Source organism: Colossoma macropomum, unplaced genomic scaffold (assembly GCF_904425465.1).
Source record: "Colossoma macropomum unplaced genomic scaffold, Colossoma_macropomum, whole genome shotgun sequence".
Taxonomy (NCBI): domain Eukaryota; kingdom Metazoa; phylum Chordata; class Actinopteri; order Characiformes; family Serrasalmidae; genus Colossoma; species Colossoma macropomum.
In genome coordinates, this window is record NW_023494805.1 from 2,569,406 (window position 1) to 2,591,192 (window position 21,787).

Here is a 21,787-nt window from a genome sequence, read left to right on the forward strand (position 1 = left end):
TGCTATCTTGAAATAATGGGTTAATTATCTTGTGATTTCAAGATAATTTCTTGTGATTTCAAGACACAACTTGTTGCGTCGAGATATCTAACTCCTTATTTCAAGATAACTGTTATCTCTAGATAATAAGATAACTAACTCGCTATTTCAAGATAACTTTGTTATCTTGAGATCACAAGATAATTAACTGGTTATATCGAAACAACTTATCACAAAAACAACTTTTGTTGTTTAACAAGATAACTAACTCGTTAATTCAAGATAACTATCTCTAGATAATAGGACAGCTCACTACTTCAAGATCACAACTTTGTTATCTTGAGATAACAAGATAATTAACTTGTTATCTCAAGATAACAAGCTAAACAATTATAACTACCTCACGGCCTCTCTGGACTCAACTCTGGAAGTAGGACAACATCTTTAATCCTAATCTCTACCTGCTGCATCAGTAGCACACGGCGGATTAGCATGCTAAAGATGCTAATCTAAAACGAGACGTTTCCCTGAACTTAGAAAAGAACAGAAAAGTCACCGACTCGAAACTCACCACCAATAGAGGCCGATGAGCTGCTGCTTTACCTTCACTACTCATTACTGCTCATTGTATTGTTGTATCGGCAGTGTTGGGGAAAAACCTTCTGTCTCCAAAGTGGGCACTTTACAGAAGAGAGGAAAAAACTCTCTTAGCTTGAAGTAGAAATGAATGTAAAATGAGTTTTTTCTGAGTAATTCTGGACCATTTCTGTTTGTCCATTTATCATGAAATTTTAACACAAGGCTTTTCAAAACATGCAAAGAAGTAAAAAACGTCAAAATAGAGATAAAAGGTTGTTGTGCAACAGCGACAATATACTTCAGTTATTGTGTGTGCAAATCGTCTGGACTCTACTGATGTAGCAGGTTGAAAAAACTAGAGTATCCCAAAGTGAGCACTGTCCAACAGCTCTTCTCCTACTGGACGATCCTCACGTTCAGCTCAATGAACTGTCCTATTCTATTGAAACCCACCCGGGAGTTCCTCACTCTACAGTGCAGAGCAGTTAGCCTGAGCCCTGAGCTCCATTAGCGCTAGTTAATGCTGACCCGAGGAAAAGCAGCAACAAGATATGCAGCAGCAGCGCCACCTGCCCTCAAACTGGGCACTCATAGACTTAAAATAAAAAAAAAAACTCTAAAACATGCTGAATTAAAACGGAGTTCATTGCTTAATCTGGGAGGCAGTGCAGCTAAAGCTAAAGCTAATCACTGTGAGAGCTAGCGGTCTGCCTACACCACTAAACGGTCAGTGTGGGCTTTGTTCCTGTAGTTCTGTACAGGTGTGTGTGTGTGTTGGTGTTATGGCTCTGGTCGTTCAGGTCTCCTCAGCACTGCGCTGTACTTCAGCTGAGCTCCGTCGCTCCTCAGCTGCACGTTCACGAGAGAGAACAGAGAGATCTCCTGCAGAAGAGCAGAGCAAACCCATCACACATCCGCGTGTACGTACAGGACTGCGCAGTTTCAGTTTTAGGCACCTGAGAAAATTATATTCAAAAAGCTTTAAAGGTTTATCTGCTCAGTGAGTTTATTTGCTCATGAAATTACAATAAGAACAATACAAATAACATTAATGTGATAAGTAGTGGTTTTAAGTATCTCAATGTGTCAGTTTAACCATTTCCAAATATCACCGTGGAAAGAGCATTATTATTTATCATATCATCCAACATGTGATTCATCTAATTAATATGTCAATATGTTAATTCAGTCGAGCTGGCGATGGCTGGAAGAAATCTGGAACCCAATTATGTTCTTCAAGCAAGTTTGTTCTTGTTATTTTGTACTGTATTTAAGTTTATTTGCACTTATTCTACTGATATTTTGTGATTTTAGAAGTAACTAAAAAAAACAAAACAAAAAAAATACGTACTGCCTAAAAATAATGTGGAGACATTTACACTGCACATAATACACACACACACACACACACACACACACACACACACACACCTACCTGTGTAAAGGTGTCCTGTTCCAGGTCCCCAGGTGCCCAGACGAGGGTCATTTCAGGTCGTTTGCCCACCTTACGGAAATGGAAAGACTGGAGACCCTCTATAGCCTGAAACAACACAAAGAACATAAGAACAGGGCTTATTTGATAAATAATAAATAAATTGATAAATCGCATTACACACACACACACACACACACACATATTATATATATATATATATATATATATATATATATATATATATATATATATATATTATATATATATATATATATATATATATATATATATACACACACACACACACACACACATACATGACACTCACATTACAGTAGATCCTCTTCTGAACTCCGTAGTGAAGCACCAACACATCAAAGGACTTATCCAGCATCCCCATCACCATCGCCTCCGAGTCCAGAGGACCACACTCCTACACACACACACACACACACACACACACACACAGCACACACAGCTCAGCACTGCAGAATAGCACAGCTTCAGTTACACTTCACTCCCACACACACAGCTTATTTCATCACCCAACTTCTTTGGAATTGAGGTTTGCGTGACATTTAGACCCCTCTTCCTTAATCGAAGGAGGTCAGCCTTGCTTCTGGAGCGCTGGTCTTTATTTCTTGCTTCACCGACACCATGCTCACCCACTGAACATAGAAAATGGCCGCTTATATAGGACTAGTTCAGGGGTCGGCAACATGCGGCTCTTTTACTGCCCTGTTGTGGCTCCACAGCAGAATCAGATTTGTAGGTAAAAATAAAATAAACCTCCTTTACAGTAAAATAAAGCTGTGCTGATCGTTCAATAAATGGTTGTTCAAATAAATGTAACAATAAATGGTCTTAAACTCTGGAGTTAATGTAGAACTGCTAATTCATCCCTTTAACCCTGAAGATCAGCGCAGAACAGGAGATGAATGGACTTATTTTTGTTTATAATCACTCCAGCTGGTTTCCTGATACGTTTAAACTGCAGCGAGAAACTGACAAACACTAAAAAGTCACGAAGCTGACGTCAGTTTCTTGTTCTCCAGCTTCTTATTAGAATTTTCCTGTTCTACCTTAAATGGTGCCTGAGGCGCCAGAACGTAACTGCTGCACCATTTAAGGTGGAACAGGAAAATTTGAACAAGAAGCTGGAAAATGAGAAGCGACTTCAGCCTCGTAAAAAGACAAACGCTGACAGACATTTTACAAGAAACTGTTCTAAACTAAAAGTTTCCTGCTGGAGATGCGAGAAAAGCCGCTACAGTTGAGCTAAAGCTTAAAGCAGAGCAAAGTAAGTCTATGTTTTCATTTATATCGTATTTTTTTTAGTCTAAACCAGGATATCAGCACATAGTGAGACATATTTACAGCCAAGATGGTAAAACCTTACTTCAATACAATCGACAAAAAATACTGTGACTCTCAAAGTGAACTGATTTTTGTTGGACTGATTGTTGAACTGATTTTTGCTCTTCTTAACATTTCGGTTATGCGACATCTGTTCCTAACCTATACATAAACAGCCAGGAATAACTTTTCACGATGTTCTCTCAGGTACAGCTCACAGAAAACACACAGATTACAAACATACGATAACACATAATACTGAATATATTACTACACATAATGTATATAAACACAGCAGATCCTTCAGTGAAGTGCTGTGCGAGTGCTCTCACCCTGACGAAGACACTGAAGAAGAGCTCAGCGCTCATCTCCTGAACTCTTTTAGACGCCGTCTTCTTATCATTACAGTGAGACGCCTGCTTCTGCACGTCCTCATCGCTCAGACGCAGGCGGGGTCCGCACTCTAACACAGACACACACACACATGATGCTTTAAGAAGACGGTATTACAGCAGATAAAGAGCGCACAGAATACTGAGGACTAGATTTCACTTCTACTCTGAGGACGTGCCGTCATTCTGTAGCTCAGACAAGCCCTGGATCTAAGCTGATCTAAGAAAACTGCAGCATAAAAACCTCTAAAACGGATACACTTTGTACATTTTTGCTCAACAAATGTCACAGGATCCTCCGAATTACGGTCTTAAAAATAAAGATGCCAGAAAAAGAACGTGGCACCGCTTTTGGTTTCCCCCAGCTTTTTTATTAAAATAGTTTTGTTGAGGTACAAAAATATTTTTAAAAGTGCTGAAAATCAACCAGAAGTTGATTTTAATCTGTGCTGAATGACAAGCAGATGAAAATGTAAGTAGGGCAAAAACATATTGGGTTTGGCACACTTACATACCACAGGATGAGACACCAGCAATTTCAGAAAATGCTGTTCAAATTTTTCCCCAATGAGAAAACCAGCTTAGATCCAGAGATTATAGTATGGACACAACTCTGACCACAGAACGACACGACTTCAGAGCTCCGTAAGAGCACCATGTGAATGTATGAGAGACTCACTGATGGCCGCGGCCAGCAGGCGGTGGACGATGACGTCGGCATAGCGGCGGATCGGAGAGGTGAAGTGAGTGTAGAGAGGAACGTTCAGAGCGTAGTGACTGAACAGCTTCTCATCCTGCAGGACCCCCGTGCAGAAATACACCGCCATCTGCAAACATACATGCATACATCACCACCACTATCATCATCAATCACCACAACCATCACATTACCATCACCGCTATCACCATCAATCACCAGCATTATCACCACTACCATCATCACCATCACCACTACCATCATTACCATCATTAATATCACCAACACCACTACCATCATTACCACCATTACTACCATCACCACTATCATCATCATCATTCAATTTTATCACCATCCATCACCACCATTATCACCAACATCACCATTGTAATCACCACCATCACCATCACTACTACCAGCATCACCATCACTACTACTATCATTACTGCCACCATCACTACCATCATTAATATCACCAACACCACTACCATCATCACCATCATTATTACCACCATCACTTCTCTCATAACCATCACCATCATTACTACCATCACTACCATCACTATCACCAACACAACTACCATTATCACCATCGCTACCATCACTACCATCATTACTACCATCACCACCATCATCAATTTAATTTTATCACCATCCATCACCAACATCATTGTAATCACCACCATCATCGCCATCACTACCATCATTACTGCCACCATCACTACCATCATTTACATCAACACCACTACCATCATACCACCATTACTACCATCACCACTATCATCAATTCAATTTTATCACCATCCATCACCACCACTATCAAATACATCACCATTGTAATCACCACCATTATCACCATCACCACTACCATTATCACCATCACTACCATCATTACTGCCACCATCACTACCATCATTAATATCACCAACACCACTACCATCACCACCGCTACCATCATCACTATCACTACCATCATTACCACCATCAGTTCTCTCATAACCATCACCACCATCATTACCACTATCACTACCATCACTATCACCAACACAACTACCACCATCACCACTGCTACCATCACTACCATCATCACTATCACTACCATTACCACCATCATCTGTACCATCACCAACACTACTACCATCACTATCACTACTACCATTATTACCACCATCACTACCCTCATTACCATCATCACTATCACTACCACTACCATTACCATCACCACTACCATCATCACCATCACTACCATCATTATTACCACCATCACAACCCTCATTACCACCACCAACACCACTACCATCACAACCACCATCACCAACATCACCACTACCATAATCACCACCATCATCATCACCGTCATATCACCATCACTACAACCTCCTCTCTCACACTAGAGCTGGACTGATATTATAATAAATCTCTGAATCCTGATTTTATTTTTCACAACTGTGCATCACTACTCTGAACCCTTATGTTGACGTTTGTTTATCTGTCCATTCATCCATCTCACTGAATGTAGCTATCTGAGTAACTATCTATCCATCCGTCTGTCTGTCCATGTCAGTCTATATAACTGTATCTATATAAGCTCATTGCTATAGTACAGGCAAAGTGGATGCAGTACCTATTGAACGCCTGTAGATGGCAGCAGCTATGAAATGGCAGTAATCCTGTAAGGTCTCTTGAATTATTAATATTAATATTAATAATAATAATAATAATAATAATAATAACAACAACAACAACAACAACAACAACAACTGACTTGTAGTTCTTCTTCCTCTTATTATTGTCATCATCATCATCATCATCATCAACATCAATACGTTTTAAAATTAAGTTTACAAGATAAAATCAAAGAAAAAATAACAAAAACAATGAACAATTCTAGTTGAAATCTCAATTTAAATTTAAAATACACAGAATAGAAAGGAGATGGGAAAAACAGTAATACACATGATTTCACTGAAAGGTCAAATAAAACAACACTAGGATGGCGCTGATCCGATTTAAAGGCTATACTAAATAAGCGTGTTTAAAAAGCAATGAAGGAAACTCTTGACTGGAGCGTTTCAGCTGATCAATGAGACCATGCACCTGTACAGGTAAACAGTTAACCAGGTGAACAAGGGCACATACCTGCATTGGTCTGGAGCACAGGTGAGTGAGGACCTCCTTCCTGGCCAAGCTGTACTGGTCATTCCCCACAGTTTCATTCAGACTCCTCTGTGTTCACAATCACATTAACATCTTTAGTCACAATCTTTATTCAGCTGTTCTTAGTGCTGGCATCAGCACAAATACCAGCCCTACATTAGACACCAACACTGACAATAAACAGAACACACGAACAGTGAACGGTGTGAGAAGCTGCATTACAAACAGAATGTACATTAAAAGGTACATTAAACTGATGTGGAGTCAATGTAACATGGACATTTAATGCAGTTAAACAGGTTCAACAGAACATTCTTCTGCTCATCTTGTTTTCCTTTAGCAACCTGACAGCAATCAGGTTCTTCAGATAAACCCTGTAGACTGTTTTGGTACCATAAAAGTAACATCACAAGTGTGTACAGCCCTAACACCATGCTGATCACCCTTTTGGTGAAAAAGTGAACTGGTTTTACTCACTTTATTGTACCTAAAGTGCGCACTGTGTGGCTGTTTTATCTACAAAATATAAATATCAGACTGGACTCTGTTTTGAACAATGCCCTATATTAAAGGACCTGAATCAGGATCTGAGAGAGAAATTTAATCAGGAGGTTTTTCAGGACTACATACATACAAACGTACATTCAGCCCTTACTGCCTGCTCCAAGCTCCGCCCACAAATACGTTCTTTCTTCCCCCATCCTTAGGACAGTAGTAATGAAAGAACACTTGTGGGCGGAGCCTGGAGAAGGTCATCAGAGCCTGAGGAGCATCTCTGAGGAGGGGTAAAGTGAGTGGAGCTCTAAGTGTTGGAGGTGTGGTAGTGGACGTACGTGTAGAGTTCCGGCTGATTCCAGGTTGATGTTCAGCCCCATCTGATCACACAGCTCCTGCAGCACCTCCACCATGCGGCTCTGAGGCGGGGGGTGCCGCCTCAGCAGGGCCAGTTTAGGGAACTTACGGTAGATCTGGTGGGCCACCGCCATGTTGGCCAGCAACATGAACTCCTCCACCAGCCTGAAAGCAGACGTACAGCACCGGTCACTCAGCGGAAATACTTTATCTAATACACACTGTACTCAAAACTGTAAAAAACTGTATTGAATACATACTGTACTCAACACTAACATACAGTATCTAATACATACTGTACTCAACACTAACATACAGTATCTAATACATACTGTACTCAAAACTAACATACTGTACCCAAAACTAACATACTGTATCGAATACATACTGTACTCAACACTGGAACATACCATATCTAAAACATACTGCACTCAAAACTAACACTGTATCTAATACATGCTGTACTCAACACAACATACTGCATCGAATACATACTGTACTCAACACTGGAACATACGGTATCTAATACATACTGTACTCAACACTAACATACAGTATCTAATACATACTGTACTCAAAACTAACATACTGTACCCAAAACTAACATACTGTATCAAATACATACTGTACTCAACACTGAAACATACCATATCTAAAACATACTGCACTCAAAACTAACACTGTATCTAATTCATGCTGCACTCAACACAACATACTGCATCGAATACATACTGTACCCAAAGCTAACATACTGTGTCAAATGCATATTGTACTCAACACTGGAACATAGCATGTCTAATACATACTGTACTCAACACTAACATACTGTACCCAAAACTAACATACAGTATCTAGTACATACTGTACTTAAAACTAACATACTGTACCAAAAACTAACATACTGTATCAAATACATACTGTACTCCAAACTGGAACAAACTGTATCTAATATATACTGTACTTAAAACCAACATACTGTATCAGATACATACTGTACTCAACACTGGAACACACCATATCTAATAAATACTGTACTCAAAACTAACATACTGTATCAAATACATACTGAGCTCAACACTTACACAGTATGTAATATACACTGTACTCAACACCAACATACTGTATCTAATACATACTGTACTCTAAACTGGAACATAGCATATCTAATACATACTGTACTCAACACTGGAACACAGCATATCTAATACCTACTGTACTCAAAACCAACATACTGTATCTAATACATACTGTACTCAACACTGGAACACACCATATCTAATACATGCTGTACTCAAAACTAACACTGTCTAATACATCCTGTACTCAACACTAACATACAGTGTCTAATACACACTGTCTTCAAAGCTAACAATGTACTCAACACTGTTGTTGGTCTGGATATGTTCTCGATCTTCCTGTGATTAAACGTGACTAACACCCAAATAGAGATTTCAGCGTTCGAGTACTGGCACCTCGAACAGATAACCAGAGTACTCGAGTACTTGTGCAGATCCTTACGTCCCAAAAGCTCGTTTTAAACGTTCTCTCTGAGTTTTCTACAGAACTCCATCTATTATCTCTAGAAATGGAGAACGATGTATAGCTAAGATCAGCGGCGCCAGTCCGAAGTCACAAGACACCGCAGGCAGATTCGTCCAGGATCGCTTGGCTTTACTCACTTGTTGCTGTCTCTGTACTGGTAGACATAACAGCCCTGAGGCATGCCTGAGTCCGCGTCCAGGCTAAACGCCAGCTTCATCTGCAAAAAAGAACAATAAATTACCACCATTTCATTAAACATGCTGCACAATCATCACAGAGAACAACTATCCAAGCATCCGTCACTCGGTATTTATAATGGAGATTTATTAATGGTTTTTGTAAGCAGGAAAAAAGATCAAAGTTTTGCCTTTTTACTGAGTTTTCAGCCCCTGTAGAGATTTATAAACACCTTCAAAACACAGCGGAAACATGACAAAGCAATGTTAAGCTGTTCTATAACGGCTGATCATCAGGATTACAAAACTAATCAGAACATAATCCATCACTAAGACGTTAATTAAGATGCTGCTTATTTAGATATATTACTGATTGTTGCCCCCCACGCGCACAGCCACATCAAAGCGCTGAAAATACAAAACACATGCAGATACACATCCACAAAACGCTGCTTTCATATGATGATGGAACTTATTTCCAGGTAAAAATGCTCGACTGGTAACAGATAATAGTGTTTAATCACCGGAATCTGGAGGGCCGAGAAACAACAGGAGCAATTTGAACAAAAAAACAGAAGAACCCACTGTGATTAGTGACCGAGCTGCGGAGGGTTGATCCATATTGACGATATGGATGAACTCAGTAATTTAAACTATTTTAAGAATGTGAATGTTGTGGGCTACGGTCGGTTCAGACAGAATTTTGTGGGCTACAGTCGGTTCAGACAGAATTTTGTGGGCTACAGTCGGTTCAGACAGAATTTTGTGGGCTACAGTCGGGTTCAGACAGAATTTTGTGGGCTACGGTCGGGTTCAGACAGAATTTTGTGGGCTACAGTCGGTTCAGACAGAATTTTGTGGGCTACGGTCGGGTTCAGACAGAATTTTGTGGGCTACAGTCGGTTCAGACAGAATTTTGTGGGCTACGGTCGGTTCAGACAGAATTTTGTGGGCTACGGTCGGTTCAGACAGAATTTTGTGGGCTACAGTCGGTTCAGACAGAATTTTATGGGCTACGGTCGGTTCAGCGAAATTTGTGGGCTACGGTCAGTTCAGACAGAATTTTGTGGGCTACAGTCGGTTCAGACAGAATTTTGTGGGCTACAGTCGGTTCAGACAGAATTTTGTGGGCTACGGTCGGTTCAGACAGAATTTTATGGGCTACGGTCGGTTCAGCGAAATTTGTGGGCTACGGTCGTTCAGACAGAATTTTGTGGGCTACAGTCGGTTCAGACTGAATTTTGTGGGCTACAGTCGGTTCAGACTGAATTTTGTGGGCTACAGTCGGTTCAGACAGAATTTTGTGGGGCTACAGTCGACAAAATATTGTAAACGTGGTGCCGTGTGTTCGGTCAGACACAGGCAGAATGTTCACACAATATACTTGAATTCAGATCGAAATGCCAGACAGAATTAAAGCTCTTGTGGTTACCTGGTCAAGTCGGAGGGCTCCGCCCTCAAAGCGCTGGGCACGCAAGTGTTTGGCGATGCTGTGCAGGTGCAGGACGGCCTGGTGGATGCGCTGGAGTGGGTGTTCGGGGGAGCAGGCTGGAAGTTCCTCCGCACTAAATTGTTTATCAGGGGCTTCGATCATGCTCTGAGCGTGATCGTAACTGAGCTTTACACATGAGCGGATCACCGAACGGCCAAACCATTCACTCAGGATCTGAGGAAACGTACATACACACCATGAACACAACTTTGATTTCCATTAGCAGACCCTAAAAGACAGAGTACACTCAGTGGGGAAAACAGAGTCATTCTACAGTTTGTAGCAGTAAAATTGTAACTGTAATGAATCGCGGAAACAACATCTTAGAGTCTTTAAACAATCAAACACAGGTTTCGCACACCAACCAAACATTTGTGTTTGTTCATTGGTGTACTCATGCCTACCATATTTTTCAGCTATATGAATAGCTCAGTTAAAAAATGCTAACAATTTATGAAAACAAAAAGCCACAAGTTAGCATTATGCAAATTATACATTGCTAACTGATGACTAATTGCTTCCCCAGGTAAACAGCAACCCTATGTTTACATTAACAGCTGACGGAACAGCAGACAACCAATCATTTCCTCAAAGACAAGATGGCGTCAAGTGACAAAGCAAATAAACTGCACATAAATGCAGATAAAGATTACGCATAATACAGGTGCGTTTGAAGTACCTTCCCCTCTGGAGAAAGTTTCCAAATTACGGAGAACGTTAGCCGATCGGTCTGAGGATTCAAACTGCACAGTTCCTCGCACAGGAGACGCGGCAGCATCGGGATTACCTGCAGCACAAGCACCCACAAACACAGACAGAACAGACTTAACCCTGACATTTTCAGTCAAAAGCAAGTTGCGGCACGACCGCAACCTTCAAAGTAAAGGCAAAAAATGCAAAGATGAAAGATACAAAGCAAGTCGACGAAGAAAAACAAACACAGTTTCTAGTTTTTGCCCAACACACTCTTCATGATGAATGGACCAATAGAAATGGTCCGAAATTGTTTGAAATACAATCTTTTTATATTAAGTTATATTGAAAGTTAGGCAGTTTTTGTGCTTCTTCTGCAAAGTTACTGTTTTCAGAGGTTTTGTTCTGACAGCACTGATATGCCGTATGCTTTAAATACACAAATCTTTCTAGGCGACCAGCTTTCCAAATGTTGACAGAGTTAAAGTCCAAATTTCCAAAATTTGTGGTTTCACTTTAATTGCAAAAGTTATTTTTTAAGAGTCTCCAGGCCCCTCGCAGTAAACATTCTTGCTATATTATGTGTATGAAATGTTTTAACAACAGCATGAGACTAAAAACAGCTTTAGCTAGAAAGTTTAGTTGGATAACTGAGGGTGTGCAGAGTAGGTGGGCTAGACACACACAGGTTGTTTTAAAAAAAGAGACAGTGACAAATTTGGGCATTTTGAAAAAGTGATGGGGACAAAATCAGACATTTGACAAAGGTACAAGGACAAAATTGGAGTTTTCAAAAAGGGATGGGAACAAAATTGGACAAAATCAGGCATTTCAAAAGGTGACAGGGACAAAGTAGGACATTTCATAAAAGAGACAGGAAAAAAAAAATGGGCATTTGAAAAAGGGACAGTGACAAAAAAGGACAAGTTGTTAAAGGGATGGGGACAAAATAGGACAACTTGCTGAAGGGGATGGGGACAAAATAGGACATTTCAAAAAGATACAGGGACAAAATAGGAGTTTTCATTAAAAGGACGGGAATAAAACTGGACAAAATAAGGCTTTACAAAAAAATCAGAAAATCAGGCGTTTTATAAAATGGGCAGGGACAAAATCAGCAAGGATTAAAAACAGGTTCATGGGGACAAAATCATTTCAAAAGGGACAAAATCAGGCACTTCAAAAAGCAGTACGGAAAAAAAAAAAATCAGGCATTTTGAAAAGGGACAGGGACAAAACAGAGCACTTCAGAAAGCAGTTAGGACAAAAAAAAAAATCAGGAATTTCAGAAAGAAAATGAACTTTAAAAAAAAACAGGTAAAGAGGACGTCAGGCATTCTTCACTGTAGTTTAGGGTTCATCACTAGCAATTTAGTTCATTTAGGAACAGCAAAATATAGGAATATGATTAAAAATAATAATATGGATAACAGAAGACATCCAGTACTTCACTAGCTTACCTAAGAGCAGCTCATAATGAGCAAATTGGTAATTTTTTGCAAGTGCCCTTGGATTGTGCAACAGCTTATCAAGCCTGAATGGAAACTCGTACAGGATGTTTGACCGTAGGCGTTTGGTGGAGCTCCTCGTTTAAAGTAAATGTCATTAAAGAAAAATGTCAATATAAAAAAAGAAAAAGCTGACGGTTTGTTTGCTTTGCTACAGACACAGCGAGTAAAATCTCTGGTATTGTTTTAGTGATTTGTAATTTAGTTATTGTTTCCTCCCCACAAAAGAACTATTATTAGACTCAAAACCGAACATCAGCCGAAGAGTTATTACAGTGTTAGTCAATGAACTGAGTAATCTTATTTTGTATATAAAAGTGAGCTCATGATGTTCAATGAATTGACATGTAGTTGCTATGTATAGAGCAAGCGGTGGGGAGATTTATAAAGCGCACACAGATGAGACAGCAATAATAGAATGAGATTGCAAAACAGGCCCGGAATGTGTTTACGTGCCCCATGCTGGAGACGTGGGATCCAGATGGGGGCCAAGAACAAGCCAAGACAAAAACCTCTGCTACAAATATTAAAATAATTAAAGAAAGACGAGAGAACAATGTATTACGTGGTGTGGCAAAACCTTCAGTGAGACAGCATTTATTTTGAGAAATGACTTGGAACTGCGCTGATGCTTCTCCATCTAAACAAGCTTTGCTGTGGGTTCCATCATCATTATCTTCTTGCCAATAACAAGTTTCAGATCAATGATCATCTTTCAGCTCGTTTCACTAATGGAAGTTTTTCCAACAAAGTGCCACCCTGTCAGGAGGAAAGCATTCAGGCCCGAAGCAAAACCAGAGGTTTCATTCATTAGGAACATCTGAAAGCTCAGCCTCCTCCTGTACTCCTGTACGGAGATCATAAGGGAGGCAGTGATTGCTTCAACAGAGCGGAGGAAAACCTCTAATTGTACTTTGTTACTAAAATTCACTATTATTTTGGGAGACTGCAACTTCTGGACCCAAACTGTAGATTGTAGATTGGAACTCTTTTGCTGACTCTATTATTTGAACCTGAGTCGAGTCTCGAGTCCCTGAGGGGGAAGCCAGAGTCAAGTCTCTAAAGTGTATGTCCAAGTCAAGTCTCTGAGGTCCAAGTCTGAGTCGAGGTGTGAGTCTGAGCTGAGGCTTAAGTCTCTAAGGTGTGAGTCCAGTTTCAGTCACAAGTCTCTGAGGTGCGAGTCTGATTTGCGTCTCTGATGTTTGAGTCGGACTTGAGTATTGAGTCTCTGAGGTGCTGTTCAGAGTTGAGTACAGAGTCTTTGAGGTGCGGGTCTAAGTTGACTCTTAAGTCTCTAAACTCTAGGGTGCGAGTCTAAGTCAAGTCTCAAGTCTCTGAGATGCGGTCTGAATGGCGTCTCAAGTCTCTGAGGTGTCCAACTTTGTGTATCTGGTGAGAGTCTGATTCAAGTCCCTAAGGCGCGAGTCCGAGTCGAGCCTCAGGCATCAGGTGTGAGTCTGAGTCGAGTCAAGTCTCGGGCCTCTGGGGCAAGAGTGTCCACCACTAAACTGTATGCAGTGATTTTTAAAACACTCCACAAGGGAAAACACTAACAATCACCAAAAAGCCAACAGATTTAAATACCTTCTGAACCAGATACACGCTTGTAGCTCTTCTGCTGGCAACAAAATCCAAAGCAGTGCCACCCTCCACAAAATAGCTCACATCAGCAATATGAACGCCAACTTCAAAATTTCCTAAACGAAAGAAGAAAAAAGACACAGTGCATCATCAAACTGACATGAATAAACTTACAGCAGCAGTGAATAACCTGTTAAACACAGCTTTACTGAAAGGTGAGAAAAGCTGCACACTAACCGTCTGGAAGCTGCTTGCAGGACAGAGCATCATCCAGATCTCTGGCCGTGGCTGGGTCGATCGTGAATATACATTCCTTTCTACAACGTAGATAAAAACGCCAACAAATGTATTAAGTACTTGTATTTCCTTCTATTGAATTTTGTCCTATTACATTTTTAGTATGTTGTACAGCACTGGTTTATGGGTAAGCACAGCTTGTAGGGATAACGACACGCACACCTTTTGTACAAATCCTCAGAGCTGTGCGTCAAGCAAACGCTCTCTGTTAACAAGACCCAAACAACACTTAAACCAAACCGGAACTAGAGCAAAATCAGAACTTGCATAACTACTCATTGTCAAAATGTTAGCAGAGTGAGCGCTCACTCTTGGAGAGAAAGGCCCAGTCCCATTTCTTATTTTTACCCCTACCCCTTGTTTTCGAGTGTTTCCTTGCCCCTTAGAACTGAGTTATTAGGAGGAATTGGTTGAAACATTTTTTCTGAAATGAGACCCTCAAATAAAAAGATCATCACGTCATTAACAGCTACCAGCGCTGCTCTGTAGGTGACCCTGCCAGTCTGCAGTGACAGCAGAGGAGGGTAAAGTTCAGCTCCTCACTGCTGGGCTTTAGTTACATTTAGGGCATCATATGATCAAAGAGGGGGGCAATTATTTATTATCATCCACCACTAATTCTTCAGTGATATGAAGCTGAAGTCAGATATTCACCAGATTCTTGTTTGAATTTTCCCGTTCCACCTTAAATGGAGCAGCAGTTCAAAGGCCTGAGGCACCAGAATGTAGCTGCTGCACCATTTAAGGTGGAACAGGAAAGTTAGCTAGCTACCTACCGAGACATCAGCATACTATTTGTGATTTTTATGCTTGTTATGAAGAAAAGGACCATAATACACTGAAACAACATTAAACTAAGATAATATGATGGTTATCATAATTTTTAGCCAAGAAATTTTCACATTTGTGGGTTTCTTTGGTCGTTTGTTCAGCCATCTCACCGGTTTTTCTTTTTTCCTCATATCACTCTGTTTGGAGTCTCTGAAAATCCTCAGTTTGGAGGGTCATGTAGCCCAAACATTTCGTCCCACCCCTCTATCGCAACAAGAATCAGGACACCCTACCCCTAGAATGGTCGAGTGATAGGGCAAGTGGTGAAATGGGACTGGGCCAAAGAGAGGAAAATGTAAGACTTCCCTCTTTTATTCCTGTTGAGTCTGGTTTAGATCCTGCCTCCAAGTGCTCACATTCACAATATGTGCAAACATGTCAGCAGACACCTTTGCAAACATCTGCACGCGGCACAAGTTTACAGAAGTATAAATCACCTTTCACGCTGTGCTACATATGAAAGAGAACCTCAAAAACCCTACAAAACGCCAAAGGTGGTAACAAAAATCAGTTAAGAGGAAAAGACAACGGTCCTAATACAGAACCCTGAGGAACTCCAATACGAAGACACAGCTTTATCATTCCTTTAGAGCCTGAACTCACCTCAGGTCTCTTCTTTTGGCGAGCTCCTCAGCTGGGATGGTCCATGGAAGGTTTTGAGGGAGGCAGGCCAAAGCTTCCTCTGAAAACTCTGAGAAATCTACATCATACTCAATCAGGATACCCTCCGTCTCCGGCTCAATTTCACCTGCTTGGCCTAACGATTTAGCCAGTCGCCTGTATTCAGAGGGGGAGGTTTGGGGGGTTCAGTTTATCAGAAAATGGTCTGAAATAATAATGCTTGTTTAAAACAACTACCAACTTTATAAAGACAATTTTTTATAAAGACAAAACAAACAGAACAAAAGCACATTTTCCAAATTTCAGACGAAGCTGCTTATCAGAGATGCCACCGATTCAACACCAGATATGGCCGATATCATCAGAAAACACCAGGTGAGTTATGAGAAGTAATGAAAGAAAGTATGTGATCCAATTTGGTAACAAATCTATCCTAAAATAGCTCTGTTAGTGTGTTGTTAGCTGTGCAGTTCTTCCTGTGGGGTTCATAAGAGTGATTAAGTAGTTTCAGCCCAAAAGCCTATAATTGTTTAATTAGAAAACCCAATTTAAACATCTGTAGATTTTAATGAAGAAATTAGTTCATTTGCAAAAAAATCTCAATTTGAATTCATTTTCATAATTTTTTTTATTGTGCATTCCATGTAATGTCAATCAAACTGCAGTTGGGTTGTTTTGATTAAGTTAAAAAAAAATAAAAAATACATGTAACTTCATTCAACCTTCATTGCCGACTTTGTAGTGACGAAACATATTTAGGGCTCGGAACACTCTGTGTTAGAATAACTAACCACAGTCAGCTCGTTTTTTAAAGGATGGATTTTATTGTCTTTTAGCAAATGAACTCTTTAAATATTGGACCAGCAGACACTGGTACCAGTCTCTCTTATGGTAAGATAAGTAACTTGTATTTAATTGATAAATATGAAGTATTTACAATTTTTCTAGTACATACATTGCATATACACAGTACATGCATGCATACCTATAGAGAAGCACAGAAAAACTGAGTAAGTACCTTTTGTCCAGTCCAGTAAATATTAAATATTAATTGGTACGTTTAGCAGTAAGTCGTCTGTAATACTGTGGTAAAATCTGTACATCATATTTACACAGTAACTACCTCTTCTCTTATCATCATCATATGCAGAAATGAACCAGACATACTAGTAGGTACATACCATAAAGTACTCTGTAATATGATGGTGTAACTTGGTACAAAGTAATAACACTGTAGTAACTACCTGTCTTTAAGGTATGCAGAGCATAACCAAACATCAAAATACCAATTATTATGAAAAGAATTACTGTACTGGAAAAAAAGGTAGTTCCTGTGTACTCAGTGGTAGGTACCCTGTCATTTCTACACCTTTGTCACCTGTTCCTGTGACCTACTCTTCTTTATCGCATAGACAAGTACTTCATAAAGCAGTCTGTAGTACTGTCCACTATTATGTAACTTCTTAGCATTAACTGGTGAAATATACCCGATTTTTCTCACCTTAGTATTATCTCTATATTACACTTACAAAGTACACACACAGTATTACTTGTAAGTACATGATTGCTCTGTGACATTAAATTCTGCAGAAGTGCTGCTGTATACATGGTATGTACAGGGAGATTCACTCGAAAGAGGCCCCGAATATTCTGTAATAACTCTCTCTAGGATGAAGCAATCTGAACGAAACAAGGTGCAATGAGCTCCTCAGTATATGGAGCTTTGAACAAGCCGGGATGCCCCTGTGCCGGAGCGATGAGGTAGGCGCCGGACAGCCGTCGCGATGTTTACCCTCTGTAATGCTTGAGCGCCGCGTCGAAATGCGTCTGGCAGAAAACGGAGATCACTTCCAGCATCGCATGTAATGCAATTGATCACACTTACGTCAACGTATGTAGTGTATTTTTTTGGTTCAGATTGCTTCATCCTAACGTGAGTTGCAACAGAATATTCGGGGCCTGTTTCGAGTGAATCTCCCTGTACTATGTATACGTAAAGTATGTACCAGAAAATACCACGTATTTACCTATTAAGTACTGGCTATTTACCGTACCGTAAAATGAAGTGCAACCTCAATATCGGTATCAGCCGATACTTGACCCCTTTAACATGCCAGGCTTATTGCATGCTAGGGTGTATTATTCATTAACTACATGGACTTCAATGCAAACTAACGGAGGTTATAGAAGTGTGTACGTGTCAAGGTTTCAATATCAGTATAAGAAATGAAAAAGTGGGATTGTGTCATCTGTACTGTTTACATATTCAGACTCTGATTCGGGTACATACCCTTCTGCGAAGGTGTTGTCGTAAGGCCAGTGCGTTATCCTGCAGATGAAGAGCGTGTTGGTGTAATCCCCAGGCCGAGAGGGAAACTCTGGGGGGCAATCTGTCAGCGGAACATTCACTCTGGGAACTCGATGATCAACAGGAGAGAACATGGCAAAGTGCTTGTCTGGGAGGAACTTTATAAATCCTGAAGCTGCTCTCGAGTGCTTTTCCTCAACAATGTAAACCACCTGAAATGAAAACAGGCAAGACTCTAAATGACATGTGAGTGAGTATTATACAATTTTGTCCACTATTGCTCACATTCATGAGGATACAGCAATGTAAGATCATATTCCATGTTCAAGTATAGATCAAGATAACTCCAAACTACAAACCAGTGACTAACTCTGAGTCACTGAATCAGAACAAAACATTTAGCCTTTTTAATGAATTATGTTGGCACATAATATACCTACTCCACACAAACACAGACAGAGCCCCAACGCCTTTCATAATGGGCAAATTAAACAGGACGAGATGTTCTTGGCTTAAGCCCTTCAGCTCCATATACATGACTGACTTCAACGTTGAATTAAAGGAGCAGGACTACCTCGAAGTAAAATAAACACACAACAAGCCTTTTCAAACAAATAATTTACCTTTCCAGTCCTCTGAACAGTCTTTTCTGCTGTAGAGCCAGGCGTACTGCATACATTCGAGTGTTTCCCATTTTTCGGAGTGGCAGGAGCTGAAACAAATGGGGGACAGAGATAGAGAAAAGCTGAATGTGAAATGAGGAGAGTGACCAAGTAGCTCCAGGATTCACACAGCATCTCAGAGGGCGAGTTGGACTGGGTTCGCCTTGGTACTTTAGGGCAAATAGCGCTTTGCTGATTGATTTGACTGTCAGGTCCCATCTGTCACTCTTATTAAAAACAGCTAAGTTACAGTCTAAAATATTATTAACACGTTATGCCATTTTTGCTGCCACCTAATATCAGATTATTGTTCTTTATTTGTTTGTGATTTTTACTTTTTACCACGGTAGTAGAGTTTGACTGGGCCACGGGAGACTTTTGATCACAGTATCTGAGTTTGACTGGACCACAGGAGATTTTTCACCACAGTATCTGAGTTTGACTGGACCACAGGAGATTTTTCACCACAGTATCTGAGTTTGACTGGGCCACGGGAGACTTTTGATCACAGTAGCGGAGTTTGACTGGGCCACGGGAGACTTTTGATCACAGTAGCGAAGTTTGACTGGGCCACGGGAGACTTCTGATCACAGCAGCGGAGTTTGACTGGGCCACAGAAGACTTTTCACCACAGTTGCTGAGTCAAACTGGGCCATGGGAGACTTTTGATCACAGTAGCAGAGTTTGACTGGGCCACAGGAGACTTTTCACCACAGTATCTGAGTTTGACTGGGCCATAGGAGACTTTTCACCACAGTATCTGAGTTTGACTGGACCACAGGAGACTTTTCACCACAGCAGGAGTTTGACTGGGACATTTTAGGCTAATTCTATCTTTTAGCCATGTAAATGCTGATTGTCAGAAATGGGGTTCCCAGTCCTGGTCCTGGAGATCTCCTGCCCCGCAGAGTTTAGCGCCAGCCCTAATCTAAAATACCTGATCCAGGTCATGAAGGCCTTCACAGGCATGTGAATAGAGGCATTTGTGTTAGAACTAAACTCTCCAGGGCGGTAGATCTTCAGGACCAGGATCGAGCACCCCTGTTGTAGAACAATCAAGATGCAAGAAATGGACACCTTCTGTGCTCTTTAATTTGAATTGTAAATGAAACCTAAAGTGGAGCGAAAGAAAGGGGTCATTCGAGGCTGCTACAACGATTCATTAAGGCGTACCAAGAGAATGGCTCATTCATTCCATCAACACAATCGGGTCTTTCAGCGCTTCCTTCAGTTTCCACACGCCTGATCGGAGCAGACTCTGTGGAATCTCCTTCACTGTTGTGCTTTAAAGTGTTTAATGATTTAATCTGTGGATATTTTTGGAAGGCAGGTATGAACAAATATTTCTGGGTCTCACAGCAGATAACAGAAAAATAGACACATTTCTACATCCTCCCTCAACCTCCGGCTGTTTAGTCATCAGCGAGTGGCTCAGCACGCTGACATCAGCCGAGTAAACCCAGCGTAAACACCGAAACCCGCGCCAGACCGCAGTCAGAAACCGACCCTCATCACTGATATCCCTGACCTTTGGCATGCTGGAGCCGTTTATCTGACTGCAAGGACGTTTCTGGAACCTTTGGACGGATGAGTCAGCGCTGGGCTCATAACGAGATTTACGGTGTTTCATAAAACTGATGTTGAAAACTGATTGGCCATCAATGACCACATACAACAATTCTGTATTAATGCCCCAAGTTATTAAAGGGCTTTTGTCATACAATTTTCTTGCATCATATTTTTTTCCACTGAGGTCTATTTATAAAACCTGTGTGGCTTTATAAACCAAAAACAGCCATATTTCATTCTGACCTGACCATTTTCCAGACTCTCAATAAACAGGCCGTTTTTGTTACTGTGCCTTGAAGACTGATGTGAGTTGGTTGCCCTTATTCAGAAAGCAGTTTAGACTGAAACACTGTTTATAACTTCAGTTTGAGTGGGCGGGGCTAAACTGCTGTTGGCTGAATTCTGGGTCTGGACTAGAATGTTCGACTATTCACATATTCGTTGGTTGGGTAGGTATTCGTTTTTTTAATTTCGGGATTCAGATATTCGTTATTTTGGCTAAATGTGAGCTAACAAAGGCGAACTGCAAAACACTGTAGCGGAGAAACCTGGACGACTCGACATCGCAGTCCATAACGCAACTTTTATTTTTAATTTGGGCACCTGAAATCTGGCACGTGTATTCCCAATATGGCTGCAAACAGCGCACCGCTGTACTGGACCCTCACTAGGGCCGCGATGTTTGACCTTTGTACCTCCAGTTAGACCACCTCAGTGAAGGGCTGGTTAACCTGAGCAGGCACTGTGCTGTTACCCCCCAGCCTGCCGCTAAGAGAGGCGAGCAGGCCTGGTAGATGGAGTAAAGCCGCACTGTGAGCACTGCAGCGTTCTGCGAGGAAAGCAGCTAGCCTGGAGACTTGAGGAGCCTGCTGATTACTGCTGGAGCTCCAGAGCCCAAAAAACAATATTCGGGACGGCCCTACTCAACAGGCAGATAAACGCACGTGTTAGTTTCATTGCATGCGAGACATTTTGGCAGCGCAGTTTCCATATATGGACTGGATTGACTGGAGGGTGGTACCTTTGAGACTATAATGTAATTAAACTTTAATTTTAATGG

The 21,787-nt window shown here is 40.9% G+C and overlaps 1 protein-coding gene across 2 annotated transcripts in view; it reads right to left on the bottom strand.

Moving 5' to 3' along the window:
- Positions 1–239: 239 nt before the first annotated feature.
- The window catches only part of dis3l2 (DIS3 like 3'-5' exoribonuclease 2), a 40,919-nt gene continuing 19,371 nt past the window's right edge, over positions 240–21,787 (bottom strand). For both annotated transcript variants that reach the window (XM_036596085.1, XM_036596087.1), the window contains exons 8-22: positions 19,120–19,208; positions 18,479–18,708; positions 16,171–16,344; positions 14,677–14,756; positions 14,443–14,555; positions 11,337–11,444; positions 10,598–10,831; positions 9,127–9,206; positions 7,429–7,612; positions 6,578–6,664; positions 4,421–4,568; positions 3,682–3,812; positions 2,322–2,426; positions 1,994–2,098; positions 240–1,440 (exon numbers count right to left, since the gene is read on the bottom strand). In XM_036596085.1, the coding sequence (XP_036451978.1) occupies positions 1,339–1,440; positions 1,994–2,098; positions 2,322–2,426; positions 3,682–3,812; positions 4,421–4,568; positions 6,578–6,664; positions 7,429–7,612; positions 9,127–9,206; positions 10,598–10,831; positions 11,337–11,444; positions 14,443–14,555; positions 14,677–14,756; positions 16,171–16,344; positions 18,479–18,708; positions 19,120–19,208 (1,970 nt within the window). In that variant the 3' untranslated portion in view covers positions 240–1,338. The remainder of the gene's footprint in view (positions 1,441–1,993; positions 2,099–2,321; positions 2,427–3,681; positions 3,813–4,420; positions 4,569–6,577; positions 6,665–7,428; positions 7,613–9,126; positions 9,207–10,597; positions 10,832–11,336; positions 11,445–14,442; positions 14,556–14,676; positions 14,757–16,170; positions 16,345–18,478; positions 18,709–19,119; positions 19,209–21,787) is intronic.